The 22,504-nt window shown below is 41.8% G+C and overlaps 1 protein-coding gene across 3 annotated transcripts in view; it reads left to right on the top strand.

Moving 5' to 3' along the window:
• The first annotated feature begins 5,971 nt into the window (after positions 1-5,971).
• The window catches only part of Cd47 (CD47 molecule), a 42,721-nt gene continuing 26,188 nt past the window's right edge, over positions 5,972-22,504 (top strand). For all 3 annotated transcript variants that reach the window (XM_023704098.1, XM_023704097.1, XM_023704096.1), the window contains exons 1-2: positions 5,972-6,148; positions 17,888-18,235. In XM_023704098.1, the coding sequence (XP_023559866.1) occupies positions 6,103-6,148; positions 17,888-18,235 (394 nt within the window). In that variant the 5' untranslated portion in view covers positions 5,972-6,102. The remainder of the gene's footprint in view (positions 6,149-17,887; positions 18,236-22,504) is intronic.

Raw genomic sequence — 22,504 nt, 5'->3', positions numbered from 1 at the left:
CTTGCAATATCTCATTTTCCCAGGGATTCTGGTGACTCTCTCCTCCCCATGCCCCACACCCTCATGCCCCACACCCTCATGCCCCACGCCCTGCACCCTCACACCCCACACCCCTCCTGTGGTGTAAAGCTGTTATCAGGTAAGATATTTCACCATTCCTTGCTGGCTTCCCCTGCCCCTGCCTTCAGCCTTGCAGTAACCATTGTACTAATCTCCCTGCTGTAACTTCACTGGAGCATGCTGTGTGATTTCTGCTGAGACTCAGAGGACACACATGTCATGTACCTAGGGGGACAGCTGGTGATGTTTGGTGGACAGTGACAACCTTGCTAAATTGAGAAGCAGCAGCAGTGAGATGCAGCGAGAACAACAGATCACAGGGTGGCTCGCCTTCCACTCTGCCCTCTGCAGCAGAGGAAGGAGTGTGGGCTGTGACGAAAGCCCCAAACTCCAGCCCCACCGCTGATTAGCTGTGATTCAGATTGCAGTTTCTCTTCAGTTGGATGGTTGTAACAGTGCTTTTCTGATTGGGCTACTATACGGATTAAGAGGGATAAATATAAACATCACCTAACTGTGGTGGGCAAATAATGGCACCCAAGAAATCTAAGCCCGAATTCCCAGGTACATGTGAATGTTACTTTTCATGGCAAAAGAGACAGTGGGATTGTAATTATGATTATAGACTTTAGGATAGGAAGATTATTCTGGATTACCTAGTGGACCCCATCCAATAACTTGAGTGCTGAGAAAGAAAAGAGGAAGATTCAACTGTTGGCCCTAGAGATTAGAGACATGGTAGAAAAGGAAAGACTGAGAAGATAAACCATTCAAAGAGTTTAATATGCTATCACAACTTCTGAGATGTTCAGAAACTATACAAAATGATGCAAAAAAAAAAAAAATCCGTCTGGACACTGAGATGCCCCAATTGCAGCCGGAGAGGGAACAGAGACCCCAGCTCTATATACACTGAGCTCTGCCAACCATTGGATGAAGCTGGAAATGGATTCTCTCCTTGAGCCTTTAGGAGAGAGACAGCCCAGCCAATGCGTTGATTCCAGGGTTATGAGACTCAAGCAGGGCTGGGCCTACTGGGTTTCTGACCCACGGAACTGAGATAATAAATGTATGTTATTTAAAGGCACTAAATTTAGGGTAATTTCTTACAGAAGCTGTGGAAAATAACTATACTTGCACTGTGAGTCTTGGTGCATAGCATGCACCCATCACATGCATGTTACCTGCTCTTGAACTACACAGTTAGGCAAGACACCAGGGGCCTTCCTGAAACCCTAAATGCCAACCACTCTCAACAAAATGCACCTGCTATAAATTTATACCTCCTCTGTATAGCTTTTCTTAGTGCTTTCAAGCTGCCATGGATATGGGTTCCACATGAGTAGCCCCAGCAGCAACAGCAAGGGAGGAGCAGGGAGCATTGTATATTTCCCTGGCTGAGGTAAAAGCTTACTTATTGGATATACAGAGGAAGAGTCACAAGAAATCAGATTTCCACCTCTGTAACAGAATATCCCTTGCCTAAAAATCTTAGTCCTACCACCCTCCTGCCTTAAATATAGTATTTACCCCTAAGTGAAGTCCAGGCAGAGATGAAGATCATCACTTACAATTAGAAACCTCATTTGTGTGACCCGAGGCCAAGTCCATCTCTGCTTGACCACCCTTGTCTGTACAACACAGGCATTTGTAACTCTACTGCTTTGTTTAAGGATTGATACTTTTACACATCTAGTGGAGGTTAAAACTCCACCTCAGGACCCTGGGCTCTGCCCCAAGCACCATGGACAGGGGCAGTCCCTTGGTGTCTTCATCAATAAGCACGCAGATGGATAAGCATTAATAAGTATTCCCAGGGCACAGACACATACAGCTAGCTGGAGTCAAAACTGGTTGCACTTCCTCAATTTAGGGTGTCCCTTCCAGCACTTGCCTAGCAACTGGTGATTCTTTTGATAACCATTTTTATTGTCCTTCTAGGAAATTCATAGTGCCCTATAAGATGTTAGGGCTAGTATGTATTGTATGTTCTGTATGTGATGTTTGACTTGATTGGCTTGAAAGACATTAGGAGCTTAGGAAAACACACTTCTGGGTGTCTCTTGGTGGATCTTGGGGCCTACCTTTAGGGGCTGTATCTGGCTCCTTCCCCTCTGGCTGTTCCCATTCTCTACTTCCTGGTGTCCATGAGTGGAGCAGCTTTCATCCGCCAAGTCCTTCTACTATGATGTTTCTGCCTTGGACTCAGCTAACCACGAAATGAAATCCTTGAAACTGTGAGCTAAAATAAACCTCTCCTTTAAGATACAGGTAGCAGATATTCTATCCCAAAAATGGAAAGCTGACCAGTGCACTGTACACCAGGCACTCCTGTAGGTAACTGCGAAAGTGTAAACTTTTTAAATTTTTAGGGAAATGTGAAGAGTTCATTTCTATTACTTTAGTTATTGTTTCTTTACAAGAGATAAGATGAAGACTCAGAAAGTTAAGTAACTTATCAGAGGTGAACAGAGTAAATGGCTTGATCAGTAACTCAACCTGGCTGAAATGACTCTCCATACCATATTCCACTGTGATTTCTTATGATTGATACCAAAAAACTGTCTTCACCAGGCCCTGTGTTAGGAATTGATGAATATTAGTTGCTGATGGCCCTGGATTAAAGGATATCTAAAAAACAGGTAAAGCATTCTTTCTAAGTGTGCCTAGGATGCTGTTTCCAGAGGAGACTGGTATGTGAGTCTCTGGATTGAATGGGCATCACACTACTAGCTGAAGACCCAGCTAGAACAAAAAGGTAGAAGAAAGGTGAAGTTACCCCCCTTCTTTGCTGGCACTGGAAACCCTTCTCCTATACCTGGCTATCAGCACTGCAATCTCCAGGCCTTTACACACTGGAACTGGCACCAGGCTTCCCCTGTGTTCTCAGGTCTTTACCCTTTATACTAAGAGTTACAGCACTGGCTTCCCTGGTTCTGAGACTTGGACAGCTATACTCCCAGTTTTTCTGGGTATCTATGAAGTAGAGGGTCTCTCTTGGGACTTAGCCTCTGTAACTACATGGGCGAATTCCCCTAATAAATTCCTCTCACGTATCTATCTGTATGTTTGTATCCATCTACCTATTTACAGATGATTCTACAAGCCCTTTGGCTCCCACATTCATAGATTCAATGAACTGCATGATGAAGTTATTTTTTTTAGAAAAAAAATTGCCAGTACTGAACAGGTAGTTTTTTCTGCCTTTATTTTCTAAACACTACATCTTTATATTATTAATTATATTAGGTATTATAATCTAGCAATGAATTGACGTACACAATAGGATTTATTGACTAGCCACAAGTTTTGGTATTCATGAGAGTCCTGGAACCAATCTTTCACAAATTGAGGGATGAGTTCTATGTCTCCAGAGATCTCTAATACAGAGATTAATATTCAGGACAAAATACATTTTATGAGTTAATTTGACATCTGAAAGTGGAATATTCCAGATGTGGAGTAATTCATATTGCTGTGTAAAGTGCCTGGCCATGGACCAGAAGTTAGCATAGATCACAATGGCCACAGTGTTAAAAATATACTCGTCATCAGGGGGAAGAAAAAAAAATCAAACACTAAGAAAACTAAGAAGAAAGAAAATACAAACTGTAACCAGCTGCTGTCTGATAAGTCAAATATAGGAATGCAATGATGCTAAGGAACTCTTATCATGTGAGATAAGGTCAAGATGTAGTTCAGTCACCCCTATGAGGTAGAAAATAGACTTAAGTTTTGCAGGGAAGATGAAATAGACACTGCTGGGTCAGAAAGTGGGGAAGGAGAATGGGTCTTGAGTTCAGAAAGCAGATTGTGGGCATTTCACTGGCTTTGGAGTCAGGTCAATTTAAGAAATAGAGTTACAAAGGCAAGGGAGAGGGACAGAAAAAAAGAGAGAAAACAGGGGTGGGGAGAGAACACAGTATCAACATCTAACCATGGGAAAAAGGTTCATGTCACCTCTTTCCCTTTGTTGCCTCAGCTCTAAAACGGAGATCATGACACTTGCCCTTCCCAGGGGCTCTTAGGAAGGTTCATTTAGGTGGTACATTGTTTACTACCTATGTTCAACACATTCTAATATTCAATATCCTTTCACATTCTACCCAAGAAATGCACACAAAGATGAATTCAAGGTTCAAATAAAACTGCTTGAAAAAATATTATAAGGACAACTTGTAAGGAGAAAGGAACTTCTTATAGTTTCAAACTACACAGCTTGGCATGGACTGCTGCTCCTGGGATAGGCCACCTCTTTGCTTCTTATCACCCCTTCACTCCACCAACATGTCCCAACTAGAGTCCCAGGAGAAGAGTGCTCACCCAGGTGGTCCCTTATTGGCCTGACTTGAGCCTATTCCATTTTCTGCACAAAGGGACATGAAGCAGAGGGTCTCTGTAGTTCAGTGTAAAACTCAGTGAACTACAGAGCATCCCTGGATCCCTACCTCTGAAGGCTGGGGAGAGTCCTTTCCAGTCACTCTTCAGCGTTAGGGGGTTGGTCAGTTCCAGGGACAGCTGACAGCCTTATTTAGCCAACCAGCTGCTCTGAGATACACAGTGTCCCCAATGCTCAGAGTCTGGTGGATGATTCTTTTGTATCCGTGTAAGCAGCAGTTGGAGAATTGATCAGCTCCTTTGATGGCCTCAGGGTGTCAAGGCTGCCTTTCAAATGCTGACCACCAGTTATGAACCATTGTTTTACAGAGATGTGTGCTAGGCTTTTTTTCTTTTCAGTCATTTAGAACACGAACTTCACTTAAGTCACATCAGCATATTTATTAACTCCTGTCTGCTCAGTTTAAGGGTCTTGGAAGAAGGGATATTTAAACGGCCCTCTGATTTTAAGGAAGTGTTAAGACTGGGCAGAAAACGGCTCACACAAAAAGAAAGTTGTAACACCTTGCTTTACTGTCATAGAGAAGGGCGATTTTACTTCCTGAATTTTATTCCTGTGGTAACGAACGCTTGGAAGAAGATGCTCAGGGTAGCGGACATGGAGAAGGTATATCGCGCTGGGAAACTGCTGTCTGCTCCAACAGAACAACAACAAAAACAAAGCAAAACAAACCCCAAGGGATCGGACAGTACCCTTGATCCAAAGTGTCACTCTGACAAGAGTGCATCACCCGGATGAATGCCAACGGTAGCTTTAAAAGAGGTTTTGCTTTGGGATGAATGAAGCAGCCTGTGCGATTCAGCAACATATTTAGAGGCCTTGTCCATATGTAGCGTGGGGTCACATCCGGAGCCCATAAACCCAAACAGCGCTGAGAGGTCCACACGATAGTCACAAACCAGGCTCCGACGGCCGGGCCCGGTCTCCTGTGTGGCCCGCGAAGCCCTCGGTCCCCGCGCCTCCACACTCGCCCTTAGAGACGCTTCCCACCGGCCTGGGACTCGCCCGGCGAATGCACCCAGGCGCGGAGGAGGAGGAAAAGGAAGAGGAGCCCCCGGAAGCAGCGGGAGCTCCGGGCGCCAGCGAGCGGCAGTGGCCAGGGCTCTGCGCTGTCCCCGGGCTCGGGGCGGAGCGCGGGGACCCCCCTCGGGGTGCGCGCTGGGCACGGTGGCGGGTGTGGGGTAGGGGAGCGGGGGATGGCCGGGAGGCTTCGGGCCCGGAGGAGGGTGGCAGGCGGAGGCCTGGGCTCCGAGGCCGGCTGGACGCTGAGCGCGAGAGCGGGGCTGCAGTGCCGGGCGCTGCAGGAGGCGGGGAGGCGCCGCGGAGGGCGGGCGCCCGGGGCAGAGAGCTGCAGACAATAGGGGACGCGGGGCGCGGGGCGCGCTGCAGCGAAGCAAAGCAGGAAGCCCGCGGGGCGGGCGGGGCCGGGGCGGGCCCTGGGCGGGGCGCGCGGAGCTCCGGGTCCCGCGTCACCGGCGAGGCGGAGGGTGGGGCGAGGGCGCGCGCAGCGCGGGCTGGCGGGCGGGGGTCGGCGGGGCCGCGCGCGCGCGTGCCCGGTGTTGCCTGTGACTGTGCGGCTGGTCCTGCCTGTGCAGGCGGCGGAGGCGGCCGTTTCTCCAGACACCCGGTCTGCCGGCGCGGAGATGTGGCCCCTGGTGGCGACGCTGCTGCTGGGCTCCTGGTGCTTTGGTGAGTGGCTCGGGGCCCGGGCTGCGTACCTCGCCGCGGCCGCCCCCGCAGGCTGAGGGCTGCGCCCCAGCCCGGACGGCGGCGCCCGGAGAGGGTGGCCGGCGCGGGATGCGGGAGCCCCGTGCGCCCGGGGCGCGGACGCGGGAGGCCCTGCGTGTCGCCGAGCGCCCCCTTCCTTCGTCCGCTACCCTCTCTCGGCTCTCCCCCGGGTGACGGCGGGCTCCCCGCCTTCGCCGCGTCCACCCTCCACTTGCAGCCCGGAGGAAGACTGGAGAGCGCGCGAGTGGTGCGGACGGGAACCGTAGAGGAAGGGGGCGAGGGCGGCCGCTGCCTCGGATCCCGAATTTCTCACCTCTCCTGGCAGTGCGGCCACGCATGTGGGGTTGGAGGGGAGAGTGGGAGGCCCGGGCGCCTGGCGATGCGAGTGCGCATTCGGAGGAAGTGGCCAGAAGGGGTTCTGCCCTGCGACAGGAGCCCGGAGCGGGGGCCCAGAAGGACCCTGTTAAGTTTCCTTTTCGACCCAGCGTTAGCTGAGGAATCCTCTACTGGTGCGTTCTACTGCTGCTGTTGTTGTTTTTAAGGCTAAAAATAAGCTTCCTGAAAACTCTTTCTCCTGACCACCCGCACTCCATCAGGCACTTACATACATTCCAATTTGTAGGTTGAAGTTTCCTACTTTATTTAGGGAAACCGCTTTAAGAGTTACCTACATTTCGCCCGAAATATGAAGACAGTACAACCAGTCAAAACATACAGACAGTAGAGTGGGATTTCCAGTAGTGTCTTTTGACACCAACACGCCCGCCCCCCATCCCTTCAGAATCCATTTCTCTTTTTAAAAATATGTGTTCCGTAAAAGCCGGAAAAAAACAGCAATTTTTGTGCCTGTAACACTTCATATCTGGAGAGCTTTTTGTGAACTTTGTGCAATTTTTAAAATATGAGGACTAACAGCAGTTGTTAAATGTATCCAGAATGCGAAATTAATTCCATTTTAAACCGATTGCTAACTATACCTGGGTGGTGTGCCACATTCGAAAGGCTTATGTGCTGGAGCTGTGTCAGTGATAGCAAGTCCCTGCTCACCACTTTCCCCTCCCTAAACCTCCTGGCTGCTAGGAGCTGTTAATAGTCAGGATTTCTACAATTTAAGTAGTTGCTATTAGGTGTTTCCTGCCCCAACCCCAACCTTTGGTAAGCTTTGGGCTGTTGATATCACTAGATATAAAAATGTTTCTGCTCTCAAATACCTGTTGTATAATCAGCCTTCATGTTGAACCATATATAGATTTGCAATAAAATGTTATTAGTTCTGGCCCTTGATGTCAAAGCTTGTTTGAAGAATACGAAAGTGCAAGCCATTCATTGTCTTAAAAACGGGGGTCCTATTTTCAAGTCAGTTAGAAACAACTATTGGAATCAAACTGGGAGGTAGAAATTCTGTTAGGCCTTCTTATAGTTAAGATCATGTTTAATTAACACTCATTTTCATACAATATTAATGTATTCAAATCCCTATAGTCGTAAAATTCAAAATTTGTAATGTTTTATTGTACTTATTAATGTTAACCTAAAAAAATACTGGCAGCATGCATTTGAGTTAAGATGTTGAATATAAACAGGAACTGATAGTGTTTGTCTTAAGCTAAAATGAATCTTTGTGTGTATATGTGTTCAAAGGAATATAATACTACAAATCATGTTCACAAGTAGTTGTAATCCAAAAGGTTTGGAAGACTGTAACTAGAATCTAGAGTAAGAAAAATCCTGGATTTGTATGCTCATTTGTACTGCAGTTTGATTTTTCTTTCAGTAATGAAACAAGTAACAGACAATTTCTCAGTAATCTATAGTTTTGATCTTCGAGGTAAAAGAAGTTAACTGAAATACCCCTTTTGGCCAGTTAAAGGCAGACTGCAGCCCCCTGTAACGGTTATAAGATACAGGGTGAATTACTCTACACCTCCAATGTGTCTAGACATCAACTGTTTCAGGAGTGTGCACAAACGAGTAAATACGATCTTAAATAAATAATGTCCATAATATACATGAAGTGTCTTCTTAATTATTGCATGGCTTTTTCTTTGCTCAAATTGATTTTAAAACCAGGAATACTCATAACCAAAAATTTTAAAATTTTTTATTGTTTTAAGTCTCATAGTACTGCAATTTGTATCGCTTAAATGAACATGTTTTCTTTCTCCTTGGGTATATTATTTTTAAACATATATTGTCATTTTAAGGAAGTAAATGTCTACTGGAAAGCCCTTATTTGTTGCCTGTACCCCAGCAAGTCCAGAAGCAATATGTCAAAGCAAGCATTTCATTATAACCCACCATGAGGACTCTTGCTCTTGCTCTTCTCTGTTTTGGCAGCTGTCTTACCTTTGCCACTGAGTTAATGGAGAGTTGGAAAGTTAGGTTCTACAGACAGAAGATAGGTACCTCCTAAATCTACAACTATCACTTATTTTATGAAAACTAAGTTTGCATGCCTTCTTATGAATTCAGCTGTAGACAGTAAAACAGTTTTTAACACAGTAATGCTCTTCTAAGACATAATTTTCAGAGAACCATCTTACTTATCTTTGTTTTTTAGGTATTTGCTGTCCTAGCTTTTTATACAAGAGAAAAATGTCTGTATTTTTATGTCTTATGTTTTCAGCTTAGTATAGAGCTCCCTTGGGTTATCATAAGTTACTTACACTTTGTATACTAGTGCAAAGTCTGTGATAAAAGAATAGTAGTGTTGTGTCAGTTATACCAAACTCACTGCAGCACTAAAGTAAAACTTAAAACAAAGCACCTAAGAAACTAGATTCTGATACTGTATACCTTAGACTAAGGCCACAGAAACTGGGGTTTCCTCCTTTGTGGTTAAGTGGAGTTGAAACAGGACTTAGAATCTCTGCTGTCCTCTGACTGTTTCATTCCAGATCCATGGAACAGTTGTACAAGACTCAGAATGTAGTCAATTCAAAGATTTGAGACTTAGCAGAGGAGAATTAGTGTCACTGGTAGGGTAAAAAAGCAAAAGGTTTGGCAAGTACAAGGTCTGTCATATGGTTTTATTTTTCATGTTCAGCAATTATGAAGCCATGTTACACTCTAAGGCTTTGCAGAGTCTCTTGGGCTTATAGACAAATTTCAGACTATACACGTCTTAATAATTTACGATGCACTTCATAGAAAGTGAGGATTTTTTGTTTGTTTTTATCCCTCAGTGGTATTTAATATACTTGAAGTTCTTGATAAGGCCATAATACTGGTTGGTATTGCATTTAATTTGCCCTGTCACACTTCCAGGTAACTATTTCCATTCTTATAAAATCACTTTTCACTCAGGCACTATTCTGAGTGAGAACCAAGTCACCTGTGGACACAGCACTCTACCCTATACCTTTATTTTATTTTTTTATTCAGTTTTATTTTGAAGAGTAAAAACAGCAAAAACAAGTAGAAAAAAAGAAACAGGATAACATACAACAATACATATGTTACAGATTTTCAAAACAGGAATAGCTAATTAACAATGGTGGTTACATTATCTTTATCATCAAATCTGGTCAGATTAACTGATACAGTAATGCAAGATTGCACAAATAATTGAACATTAATGTTTACTTTCAAGAAATCTTAATTTTTTTGTCTTTTTAGAAAAAAATTTTTGTAAAGAAAGTGTAATGATTGACAAGACAGTAGAAATGGTACATGTTTAGAAGACCAAGATGAGAGGGAGTCAACCATGGGTTTTGTCTTACATGTTGCTGTCCTCCATGTAGATGCAAGGTGAAAATTCTAAACATTAACTGCTATTTTCAAGAAACTAATGGAAATTATTAGTGCAATCATCTCAGCCTATACCTTTATTTTAGTCTTCACTGAGAAGAGGTGTGACCAGCTCCTTCTTCCTGTCCCTTGCCTAATTCAGTCTGAGCTTCCAGTTCTTCACGCCAGCAGCTAGGTCTGAGGGCAGAGGAGTAGGATTCACTTGGGGCAGGAATTTTTACTCATGAGCTCTGCTTCATTTACCTTATCAACTTCTGGGGATTCTCAGCCATTCCTGACTCCTCCTTCTGAGCAGAAAAGGAACTTCCTACCCACTGCAGACAACAATGCGTGTGTTGGTCCCTCAGCTGCCTTCCCACCATTACTGAGTAACCTCTAATAGCTTATGCGACCTTCTTTCCATTCTCTGCCCACCTAGTGTCCGAAGCACCCTGAGTCCCCTTCTCAGTGCACAGGGGAAAGGCAACCTGCGCACTGTTCTCTGACTTCCAGCATCTTGGAGACCTGCTCAGTCAGCCTGATCCTTCAGTCTTGCACCCTAGATCTTGCCCTGTCTTTGGACTCTGTCTCCTTAGCTTGCACCTATGATCAAGTATTACCCCCTGGGAGAGAAGAACACCAATCCAAGAAGAATTAAAATATCCTTGACCTTATTTATCTCTGTCTCCATGCTTTGAGTTGTTTGCCTTTATGTTGTATTACTATGGAAGATTTATTGAAAGAGAATCACTATTATTTTTCCCCCTCTCATTCACTTCCCCAATGAATCTGTGTCTGATTCTCCTAGTCCAATGACATGGCTGTCCATGAAGAAGCTAATGATTTAGTATTTTCAGTCCAGAGACCACTTTTTATTTTTCCCACTTAATATTAAGACTCTTCATTCCTGCCGTGCTGACCCCACCCCCGGGTCAGGCTGAGACTGGGTATGGTGACGTACAGCTGTAATCCCAGCTCTTGGGAGGCTGAACACAGGCGGATCACTATGGGTCCGATCTACATAGTGAGACCTTGTGGATCTTGTAGATCCTTACTAAAATACACACACACACACACGCGCACACGCACACACACACACACGCACACATTCGACTTCCTTGGTATCAATATGGAATTCTTTTTTGCCTCTTTTATTTCTATTGTTTCTTCTCACCCCTTGCCTGTTACCATTTAGCATTGTATTACCATTTGCTATGTTGCTGTTCCCCAAGATTTTATTCTTTGCTACCTTCTCTGTTTGCTTCACAGGGACTGTCTGGTCAGTGTTCTTTTTTTCATGATTTCAACTACCAAGTACATTTTTTGGGATTCCCAAGTCTTTGTAACTCTGACCTTGCTTCTTAAGTCCAAAATCATTTATTTAAAGATCTACTAGACAGTTCCTCTTCATTGTACAGTAGGTACTTTAATGCACAGACTATTGAATATTAAATAGGTATTCCTCCAAATCTCCATGCTTCTGTTCTCTATAATTAATCCACAGCCTGACTAGTTTCCCATACTATTTTGGTTAACATTTTTAATTTTTTCTTTTTGGTCTGCTTCACCGCTTACGTTTGAATTTTTGTGGATTTTACTTCTTTGATTTTTATTGTCTCCCCTAGTTCACCTGGCCCATTGCAGTAGGCTCTCTCAGTAGGCCTTTCTTCTCTCCATTCCTGCCCTTGGCTGACTTTTCCCACTGCTCTGAATGGGGTTTTTTAATGAATAATTCTAAGTGCTTGGTTGTTGTTTATGTTGCCAAGTCCAAACATCATATAACATTCAGGAAAACATTCATATATTTTAAAATTCTCTTTACAACTTCATTTTCTAGATCTCAGCTACAGCTTTCAGTTTCACTTTCTTCATTCCTTTTAATCATCTTACTTATTCTACCTAGAAAGCAAGATCTTTCCCAGAACAGTCTTCTAATCTTTTAAGACCCAGTTTTAATATTACCCTCTAAGAACATCCTTTTAGATATGCTCATCTTATTTTTTTACGGAACCTTTCCATCTAAGCATGTAACTGACAGGAGATTTTCCATTAAATATGTAGAATTAAGAAGTGAAATACCAAAAGAGTGAATCTTTTCCCATATGACTTTTTATTTATTTATTTATTTATTTGTGGAACTGGGGGTTGAACTCAGGCCCTTGCACTTGCCAAGGAATCACTTATTCCACTGAGCCATCTTCCCAGCCCCCCATATGACTTTTATTTATTTATTTATTTAAATTTATTTTATTTTGTGTGTGTGTGTGTGTGTGTGTGTGTGTGTGTGTCCAGCTCAGCCCACCAGGGGGCGTGGCTGGCTGGCATGTGGTGCTGGGGGATTGAACCGTGGTCCCTGTGCTTTGCTAAGCTTGTTCTAAGTAGGTGCTTTAGACCACTGAGCCATCTCGCCAGCCCCCCATATGACTTTTAAATTTTACTTTTTTGAAATTTACACTTTATATTCTTTGTTTGCATAAAGTTTTATATCCTAGCCTCTGGACCCTTGGAATGATCCTTCTGCTACCAAATAAAGACATTGTCCTACCTTTGAGATTAATGAAGAGATTAGGTAAAACAGTAATGATAATTTTGTAATAGGAGCAGTGACAGCTCTTGAACAGGGGCAGTGAGAACAGTAAAAATGGGACAGAGACATTTGGGTGGTGGAAGGGAACCCGGGACAGGCATGAGCATCTCAATGGGGCTTTGGCAGGAAGAGTAAAAATTAACAGATTGCAGCTACTGGTTTGTTGAGCAGTACTATGTATGTGAAATCTTAACAAAATCTCAGAGATAGATGCCATCGCTGTTCTCATTTTGTAGGTGAGAATACTGAGATACAGAGGTGAAATAACTAGCATAAAGTTCAGTAACTATGAAGCACTTGAATTGAATCTTGAACCAGGATCCTTCTCCAGAGTATACTCCTAAATACCACACATCCTGTACCCCCAGGGAAGGCTGAAGACCTGTGTAGGCTGAAGAACAGCTTGTGCTAAGGCTGGGAGATGAGATTGATTTGAATATTCATTGTGCTGAAAGGTTATTATGGTTGGGCTGGCTTAGCTGGGAAATGAAGAAGTACAGGAGTTGAGGCTGGAAAGGATTTGAAGGACCTTGTTTGTCTTCCATGCTAATGCACTTAGAATTGAGCCTGAGAGGCGGGGAGGGTGCTGTTAAAATATATTAGTCAAAGGAGTGTGCATTTGCATTGAGAACAGTTATTTTGGGAACTGTGGAAAAAAGATACTGGAGCTAGGATGGAGAAATATTGAAGATGGAAGTAGGAAGCCAGTTACCAGAAGGAGGAGGCCTAGCTGTAGCTCAAGGGTGAAAGGATGTGTGTCTCATTCACTCATTGAGCATGTACTGGATATAGGAACTATTCCAGAGGTTGAGCCTACCAAGAATTCTCCATGACTAAGAGGAAGGAAGAATCCAGCATGATCCCTAGGCCCAAGTCTGGTGACTGATAGGTAATACAAAACACTGGGGAGGTAAGGATTTGGAAGTGTAACCAGCTGTAGTTTTCAATGTAGGTGAACTTGAAAGAGCGCAGGAATGCTCCTGTATGCTGGTAGGTCTTGGAAGGTGAGAAAGTAGGTTGCTTCCTTTGCGTTTCATTTCCTGTAGGGCTTCTCTCATTTGTTTAGGGACCCAGATCTTTGACCCTTGCATTCCTTTAGGCCTTAAAAGTCAGTTTACTTAAGTTAATTATTTGGGCCCTTTGTCATCTCACTTAAGCCCTGACTTTCAGTGTACTTAAGGTGTGCACTCTCTGCTTAACTTCTGTCTCTGGGCCTCTGAGAGGGGTTGAGTAGGTTTTGGACATGTTGCCTAGTGAAGTTGCCTTAGTGTTATGCAACAGATCGTTGCCCAAGATCTACACATTAGGAAAAAGTAGGGGGCCTAGTTCAGTAAAAGAAAACGTACACAGGTAGTCAAAACCCTGGGAAAGCTGGATGTGATGGGTATGCCCATAATCCCAGCACTCAGGAGGCTGAGGTAGGATTGCCACAAGTTCAAGGCCAGTGTCAGCCATAGTGAGTTCAAACCAGGGAAAGAAGACTACTTGGTCAGAGGGTGTGACTGGGCAGCCCTTAGGAACACACATTACATACGAGCTAAGGAACAGATTTCAGGAAAGCAAGCTGGTGGGAGGTAGGGGTGGAAAGAAGGAGGAAATTCCTCACCAAGAGCAACCAGCCATGGAGGCAAAGGAACAAGAGCAAGCAAGACAGGAAGAGGAGCTGCCTGCTGCTTCTGGAACTGGGGAGATGTCCGGCCAGAGCAGGAGCCACGCACATTGGTTCAGGCAACAGCTGGAGTGGTGAAGTAATGGGGAAGGGGTGAAGGCCGGGTGCAAAAATTTAAGGACTGGGGTGAGTTGCTGGCAAAGAAATGCATATAGCTCTTACCTTAGCATGCGAGGAAGGAGGAGAGGCTAATGGGATTTTTTAAAGCTGATCAATACTCAAGAATTTCTAAGACATTTTAGAAATGCCTCTCAAATGGAATAAGGCGATGTGGAGAGTGATCATCAGCTTTCGAAAGTGCTTGAGATGGGTAGGTGGGTGGCAGCGGAAGAGGAAGCCAGCTTTCAGGTGAAAGGACCCATTTCTGAGTAGGAAGTGGGAGGAAAGCGGTGTGGACAGTCAGCCTCAGGGAAGCTTGTAGGTGGAAGTGTGGAAACGTGTGCTTCTCTAAGGACTCAATTTAAATTAAGTTGGGAGAGGACTTTTTGGAGCATGTAGAGTAAGTGGTGTAGGGAGAGAGGTTTAAGAGTTGTTAAAAAGGAGAGAAAATTTAAACAGAACTCGTGAAAAGATAAAGAAAAAATCAAGTCTGGGTAGGAACTATGACAGTCTTCTGTAGTTCGATAGCAGCTACATGAATTTTATTAGGAATCTGTAAGAGTGATTACTCTTCCGCCCATGCATTTGTTGGTACACTTCCACCCTTGTCCTCTGTGAACTACTTGTCATTCACCATAAGGAAATTATAGGCTCCTCCTAAAGGTAATGCTGACATTTTTGACATCACTAGTGTTTTCTATCAAGTAATTCCTAACATGTGTTAGTTGCATGTGTAAAATTTCTGAGCTGGCCTTGCATGAGCTAATGGCAAATTGGGTCAGGCCTCCTTTGCAATGACATGGCCATTGTCAGGACTTTGATAGGACGTGGTTTCTTTGGTGGTCTATTTTCATTGAAGTCATAAGATCCAGTAAAATTGTTGGCATATGATATAATTTTTCCTGTTTTATTGGCTAATTTATCTGTAACTCTGGCATTACTCTTGATTAAATTTTCAACTGTCTGATTTAGATTGCCGTACTCAGGAGTTTGTTATTCATGTTATCTATGTTCTCTTACTGGCTTCGTATATTTTCCATCTTTTCTTCACTTTGGTGTTTCCTGGAAGGCAACAGACAAAAGAGGAAAACCCCAGATTAGATAATTTTAACCTTTACTAGTTTTTTATTCACTTTTGCAGAGGATGGAGTTACAGTTAGCATCTTGAATGTTACTTTGGGGCTACCTTTATTTATTAATTATCATATTCTAATCATAGATCATCCAGGTCAGTTTTTACTTCAAATTTTACTGCCAGCATTTATTCTACTTAAATTGCTTACACTAGGAAATGTTTTTATTAAAAGAAATAATGCAATGAAATTAGTACTTTTCTGTGTTCTTCAGAAAATCTACTTTCTGGATGTAAGTTATAAAATTATGAAGTTTTTGCTAATCACTTAAATTACTTATCCAGAACTTTCTCAGAAATTTTATACAATACCCTAATTTCTCACTTGCATCTTTTAACTAAAGAAAAATTATTAAAATGTTCTTATAATTTTTAAATGACTCATACAAATATCAAACGGACACATGTCAAAATTTCTCTTTCACTCATTAATTAAGAGCAAACCAGCATGAAGGCAAAACCCAATTAAAGGAAAATTGGAAGAGCAGACACATTTATAAGCAAGCAAGAATGTCGAAATGAATTTGCTAGTAAGATGCAAAATTGGTCAATGTGCTCAAGACAGTAAAATCTATGAATTTTTAAATTCTATCTTCCTCTAGATGGAAGGAGCATAAACAAAACTTACTTGCATTTCTTTGGACATGTCATGTACCTTGTCATCAGTTGCCCACAGTTTATAAAGTTGTGAAATAACCCAGTCAGTGGTAGGTATAGATGATCCAAAGGATATGTTAGTGCTTAGCGCTCTGCCAAAGGATAACAGAATCCATAAGAATCATGCTGTTTTCTGACATTTGCCTTTCTTTGTGTCTGTCAGCACCGCTTTGTTCTCGCCTTGTTCGCTATAGTTTCTTCCCCTTAGTGCTTCTTTCTCAGGGGAAATAATTCACAACTCGAAGGTTTTGAAGAATGCAATCAGAAGTCCAGGTTTTGCCTGGGGCTTCCTAATATTTGGGTAGAAATGTTGAGAGCTGGAAAGAGGTGAGCTGTGGATGCCCACAAGCTTGATTCAAGTAGCAGATTCCCTGAAGTATAACCATTGGAAGCAGGGAGCAGAGGCCCAGGTTTTTACGTTAAAATGGTACATTATCTAGTTTTTATGATGGCCCTATGTTTTAGTGATCCGTCGTTGTTTGGCAAGTGCTTGCCTATGTGTTTTCTCCTTTTGATGCTCACCACAGTAGCCAGTGGTCATTTTTGATCCTCTTAGAGAGAAAACCAAAGTGAATCAAAGTGAGTTCTTAAGGTTGCGTACCAAAACGTACTCAGATTTTTGAACACCATCCAGGTTGTAGTCCACTATGTGTTCTTGTATTCAATTTAATAGGTCTTTATTGACTAATTAGAATAGTACCATTTCACGTACTTGATTTTTTTTAAATTCCATCTAATACAGATGGAAGAAACCTTGAGGATGAACTGTTAACAAGCTTGATATTTTATTTATGTTTGTTAGTGCTCTTATTTTTGAGGAAAAAGTCAACTACTCTCTACTTAGGTAAAAATTGATAAATGGGTGAAAATTATGGATGCTACCTTCCATAACCTTATACATTTTAGTTGAATGAAGCATGGTTGCATTCACCTAATTAACGCTTTTGTGCATTGTGGCTATTAGTGCTTTCTACCATCGAGAAGAGTTGAGAGAATGTGCCCTATTTCTGAGCTGTATCTGTTCTTGCTTTCAGCTTGTTTCTTAGCTTTTTGAGTGGTTTGTGGTTTCATAGAAGAATTACCTGTAATGTATATTTGGAAATTGTTATTCATAGATTGAAAGAAATGTGGGGGTTAGAAAATGCCATTCAGTTGTATATAATACCTGATAAGAGTTACATGCAAAATATCTATTGCTGTCTATATTTTACAATGGAAAAGTTGCCACAGAATGTTTTTCTTATTGATATCCTGCAACTTTCCATCCTAGTGAAAAGATAGGATTTGAGTCATCCGATTTACTTTGTATATTAAAGGGCAGTAGAGCCAGCCACATTTTTGGAAATGCTGCACAAGGGCAGAGATAAAATTTGTATCAGTCTAGCACATTCTATTTGGAAGTATATAGAAGTTGAGACTGACTGTAATATTTGATTTGATTTTCTGTTCAAAAGTTTGCCATGATAAGGACAGTATTTTTCTATATACACTACTAAGCTGAAAAGATTTCTTCAGAACTTTACATATGTGCATACTATACCCACATGTTCCAACACAATTGCTAAATTTATTCCCAAGTTGTATGGTAATGATGGTAATGTATATTCTGTGTTATCCTAAATGAGTAAAACAAAGTTATACTGTTGTCTACCAGCTGTGCAAGTTGATAGTAATTTTTTTTTTCTGTTTTTCATTTATCTGGTCTTCCCATTGCTTGTGGATTATAAATGAATACTTTAAGCATTGTTCTGCATCTTAAGAATTTATAACATACCTAATATGTGTGGCATACAATTTTATAACTAAATAAATGTTTTTCTTTTCCAGGTTCAGCTCAACTCCTGTTAAATAAGACCAAATTTGTAGAATACACCATTTGTAATACAACTGTTGTCATCCCGTGCTTTGTTATTAATGTTGGGGCACAAAGCACAAAAGAAATGTATGTAAAGTGGAAGTTTAATGGAACATATATTTTTAACTATGATGGAAATCAAAATAATTCTACTGCAAACCAGAACTTTTCGAGCGCAAAAATTGCAGTCTCTAAATTACTAAAAGGTGACGCCTCTTTGAAGATGAGTAAGGATGACGTTAAAGTAGGAAACTACACGTGCGAGGTGACAGAACTGAGCAGAGAAGGAGAGACGGTTGTGGAAGTGAAGTACCGTGTGGGTAAGTCTGCAGTGTGAATATAGTCTGCCTCTTTTGAAACTCACGTTGGAACTTGATTGCCATGAGGAGAATGTTGGGCAGTGGAGCCTTCACTGTGTGACTAGGTCACTAAGAGGGCTGTGGCCTTCCCTGAGGGAGTGGGTCATGTGGTGAGTAGGGTGTTATAAAGCCAGTCTGCTCCTCATGCTTTTGGTGTCTCACTCATGTTCATTTTCCATTCCATCCTTTCACCGTGTTACGACACAATTCCAGAATCTTTTGGCTCACCAGAAGCGGAGCAAATGCTGGCACTATGCTCTTAAGCAGACCAGTTTTAGAAGCATAAAACAAAATAAAGCTCTTTTCTTCATAAACACACCCAGCCTTGGGTATCCTGTTATAGCTGCAGAAAAGAGTAAGGGAGTAAAACTTCTATAAAAGATTCCTCTTTATTTTTCTTGCTCTGCCTGACCATGTTACATAGTGGGCAAAATAGGACTAAAAATGCTTTTGAGCCTCCAAAACAGGCTATAACAATAAATGTTGATATAATGTTTAATAGCTTTAAGATCATGACCTGTATCTTACGTACTCTTCTAATTGCTGTACAACTCATTTAAGGCTTGTTCATTTAAATATTGTGTGGTTCTCAAACTCTTGGTCTGAGGACTGCAGTGTGCTAATTGAGTGATTAATGCCGGGGTCGGTTATTCTGCGTTTCTGCCTGTTGTCAGCAGAAGTACTTTCTTTAGTGTGATTAATTTCTGAGCTTCTTTCTAATCACTTAACCTATTTTAGTTTGTTTAGTTTTGGTTTGTAATGTACTTTGGCCAGCACTTGGCAAAAATCATCCGTGTCTCCTCTACAAAGGAAAATAAAAAAGAATCAGGAGAATAAAGATCAGGTTATCATGGATGATTCCTGGAGGTTGTCTGTGCTCTATTTTTGCTTTGATGTTCTTTCTCTTGGCCAGAATATGGGGGAACTTGAGATCCAGCTGAGCTGAACTGAGTTCAGGCTTGTTTATAGCATTGTGTGTCTTATTGTTGTTGTTGACTTGGGGTAGCGAGCTGTTCTGTTGTAAACAGACTCCTTTTCTGTTTGTTGCTGTACTGCAGGATTTCATTAACCACACTGAAGGTCATTTGAACTTTCTGTTTTTAATCACCAGGTGTGTTATTGATCTTGGCATTGGCTATACTTTGAGAACCTCTGTTCTAGGTGACATGAAAGTTCAGTTGAATCCAGTAGCTTCCTTCTGTTCTAGCTTTTACAGTTTAAAAATGTATGTTACCAAATTGGGAATGAGTGTTCAGTTTGATGAACTATTTTGACATTGCCTAGGATTTGGCATCAGGAGACCTAAGTTACATAGCAACTTACTATTCATTTATTTGATTTTGAGACGTTACTTCACTGGCTCCAAGTTGCCTTATCCCTGAAGTGGGGATGAAATACATACCCGTTGTCAGGCATTCTATAGAACCTAGTGAACATCAAATGGGAGTCCATATATACGTCTCTGAAAACTGATGCCTGTTACAAATGTTACTTATTTTACCCAGATGTTTATTTTCTGAGGTAACCAGTTGCTAAAATCTGCCAGGATTGTCATGAGTGAGATTTGGGTGCATAGAGGAATGAATGGGTGGATGGCCAGAAATCTCACTTGTTCCATCATTTTACACTGCTATTAACTGGGCTAAGAGCTTTCATTTTAAGCGCACACACTTCTAAGAGGGTTCTACTTAGTCATATGCACTGTGAGTGCCTGGAGGCATCTCATGTAAAGCCCAGTTAGATTTTTCCAAGAGAATATATAGTTTGTGGGACAGAGAAAACCAATCATGAGGAACCGTCATTTTGGATGTAATGTAGGTCAATGAGAAGAAAACTGATAAATGTAAAAGGACGGAAGGTGGGATAAAGATGAAAGTAGCACCAGTTTCTCAGGTGATGGCTATTTATAATTTGTGTGTGATTGCATCATATTCCTTTGTTTTCAAAATACTCTACAGAACTATAAGGTAGTCTTACTGTGGGGCCCTTTAAAGTAGGAAAACATTACTATATTATAGTGAATGTAGAGGATTGCACCAGGGGCTTGATACATTTGGGTTTGCATCCAGATTTTTTTTTTTTTTTTTAATAATTATTGCTTCCCTGGAAGATTCACAAGTAGATTTATATACCCTTCATCCACTGCCCCCCCCCCCCAGTGTTACCATGTCAGATGACTATCACAGAGTTTCAAGATGAAGGTGTCCACAATGATCCAGTGTGTTAGACTAATTCTCTATTTCTCCGTGTGTGTACTTGTGTAGCTACCACTGCACTAGGATACAGACCTATTCCGAGAGTATGAACATCTCTCTTACCCTAACTCTTCATAGTCACCAAACCCTCCTCCAGCTGTTCCTCACCCGGCGAGCACTGATTTGACCTCCTTATCCAAACTTTTGCCATTTCAATAAAATCATATGTACTAAATCATACAATAGGTGACTTTTTTTTTTTTTATTTTAGGGAAGGATCTACAGGTCTCACTACTAGGTCAGACTCATAGTGATCTGCCTGTTTACAGCCTCCCAAGAGCTAGGATTACAGGTGTGCGCTACCATGCCCAGTCTTAGTAGGTGACTTTTTGAGGTGGACTTTTTCATTCAATGCCCGAGTTGTTGAATGTATCAATAGTTAGGTATTTGTTTTTATTCTTTTATTTTTTTAAACTAAGTAATAGTCCATGTCAAGTTTATTACAACCTCTGAAATCATTTATGTGTTGAAAGAGATTGTGGTCATTTCTAGTTTTATACTGTTTACAAATGAAGCTGCTATGAATAGTTGTGTTATTTAGCTATACTTGCCATTTCTCTGGGACCCTTTGATTGGGTTATACCATAAGTGTATGCTTAGTTTTTAAAGAAATTGCAGTGTTTTCCAGAGTGGCTCTTCCATTTTACATTTTGATCGGTAATGTAAAGAGTAATCTCATCTCTATATCCTGCAGTGATCTGGGTGCTACTACCTTGCAACCATCGGGCTGGGGGAACATAGCAGTAAAATATTCCTGTGAATGAAGAGATTAAAGGGGACAGGATTGTTATTGTGGAATTCGTATTTATTGCAATAATGACTTTTGCCCATCATAGTCTTTGGGGATTTAGTCAATAGACACTATGCATGTATTGGTGTTTTTTTTTTTTTTTTTTTTTTTGCATATTTAGGATAAATGACATAGAAAATGCCCAGTAGAAAATTGAATTCCACTTAACAGAATGTAAGTCCTGGTAGCCATTTGTTGTACCCTTCTTTGGAGCACCAGGACTGAATACATGGTAGCATTCCAGGGATTGAACTCAGGCCCTTGGGCTTGCCAGGGAAGCGCTTATTCCACTGAGCCATCTCCCCAGCCCCCAAAAGTTGCATCAGTCTGGCACTATGGTGCACTCCTTTTTTTTTTTTTTTGCGGAACCGGGGATTGAACTCAGATCCTTGCGTTTGCCAGTCAAGCACTTATTCTACTGAGCCATTTCCCCGGCCCATGGTAGTATTCTAACACATGGTTTAATACACCCGTTGTGCACGTTTGTATGACAGCACTATGGAGAAAGTACAGGACTTGAACTTAGAAGAGTGTTTTTCTATACATCATTCTCTAGCTTATGAAAACATAGGTAAGAAAATCTAGCTGGTCCTTAGCATGTTTGTCAGTAAAATGAGGGTACCATCCCTATGACAGGAATGTTGGAGTCATGGGTAAGGTAGCATTTCTCTTAACAAAGATTTACTGAGAAGCTCCTGTGTGTCAAGCACTGTGCTAGGCACTAGATTCACCAGGAAATAAGATATTACCCAAGTCTAAGGAAATGATTGCATTATCAGTAAGAAGATAAAAGTGACCTTGGGTTTATGCCAGATGCTTAATGTCGATCATGTCCTGTGTTCTAGGAGCTCTAGGACACAGGTACAGCTCTTATGATTTAATGCATGGGGAAGCAACAGGAATTGAAGATGATAGTTCAAGGTCAGAGTCCCAGTGGGGGTTTTAACTTAGAACTAAGTTAAAACTATGATAGTGTATAGTCCCTGTTGCATCTTGTAAATGATCGAATACTGACTGTACATAATATTGGTAAAATCAGTTATTATTTCTATACTTAGAGGATTAAAGTTTATACTAAGAGTGTAAGTTGTTAGGATTTTATTTAAAAATAGTTCAAGGGCTGAGAGTGTAGCTCTCTGGAGGAGTATGATGGAGAGGTGTCAGACATGCTTCAGGGGAATGAAC

The sequence above is a fragment of the Octodon degus genome, unplaced genomic scaffold (genome assembly GCF_000260255.1).
Source record: "Octodon degus isolate 3935 unplaced genomic scaffold, OctDeg1.0 scaffold00187, whole genome shotgun sequence".
Taxonomy (NCBI): domain Eukaryota; kingdom Metazoa; phylum Chordata; class Mammalia; order Rodentia; family Octodontidae; genus Octodon; species Octodon degus.
The sequence above is the reverse complement of the archived record's forward strand: the minus strand, read 5'-3'. Positions and strand labels throughout refer to the sequence as shown.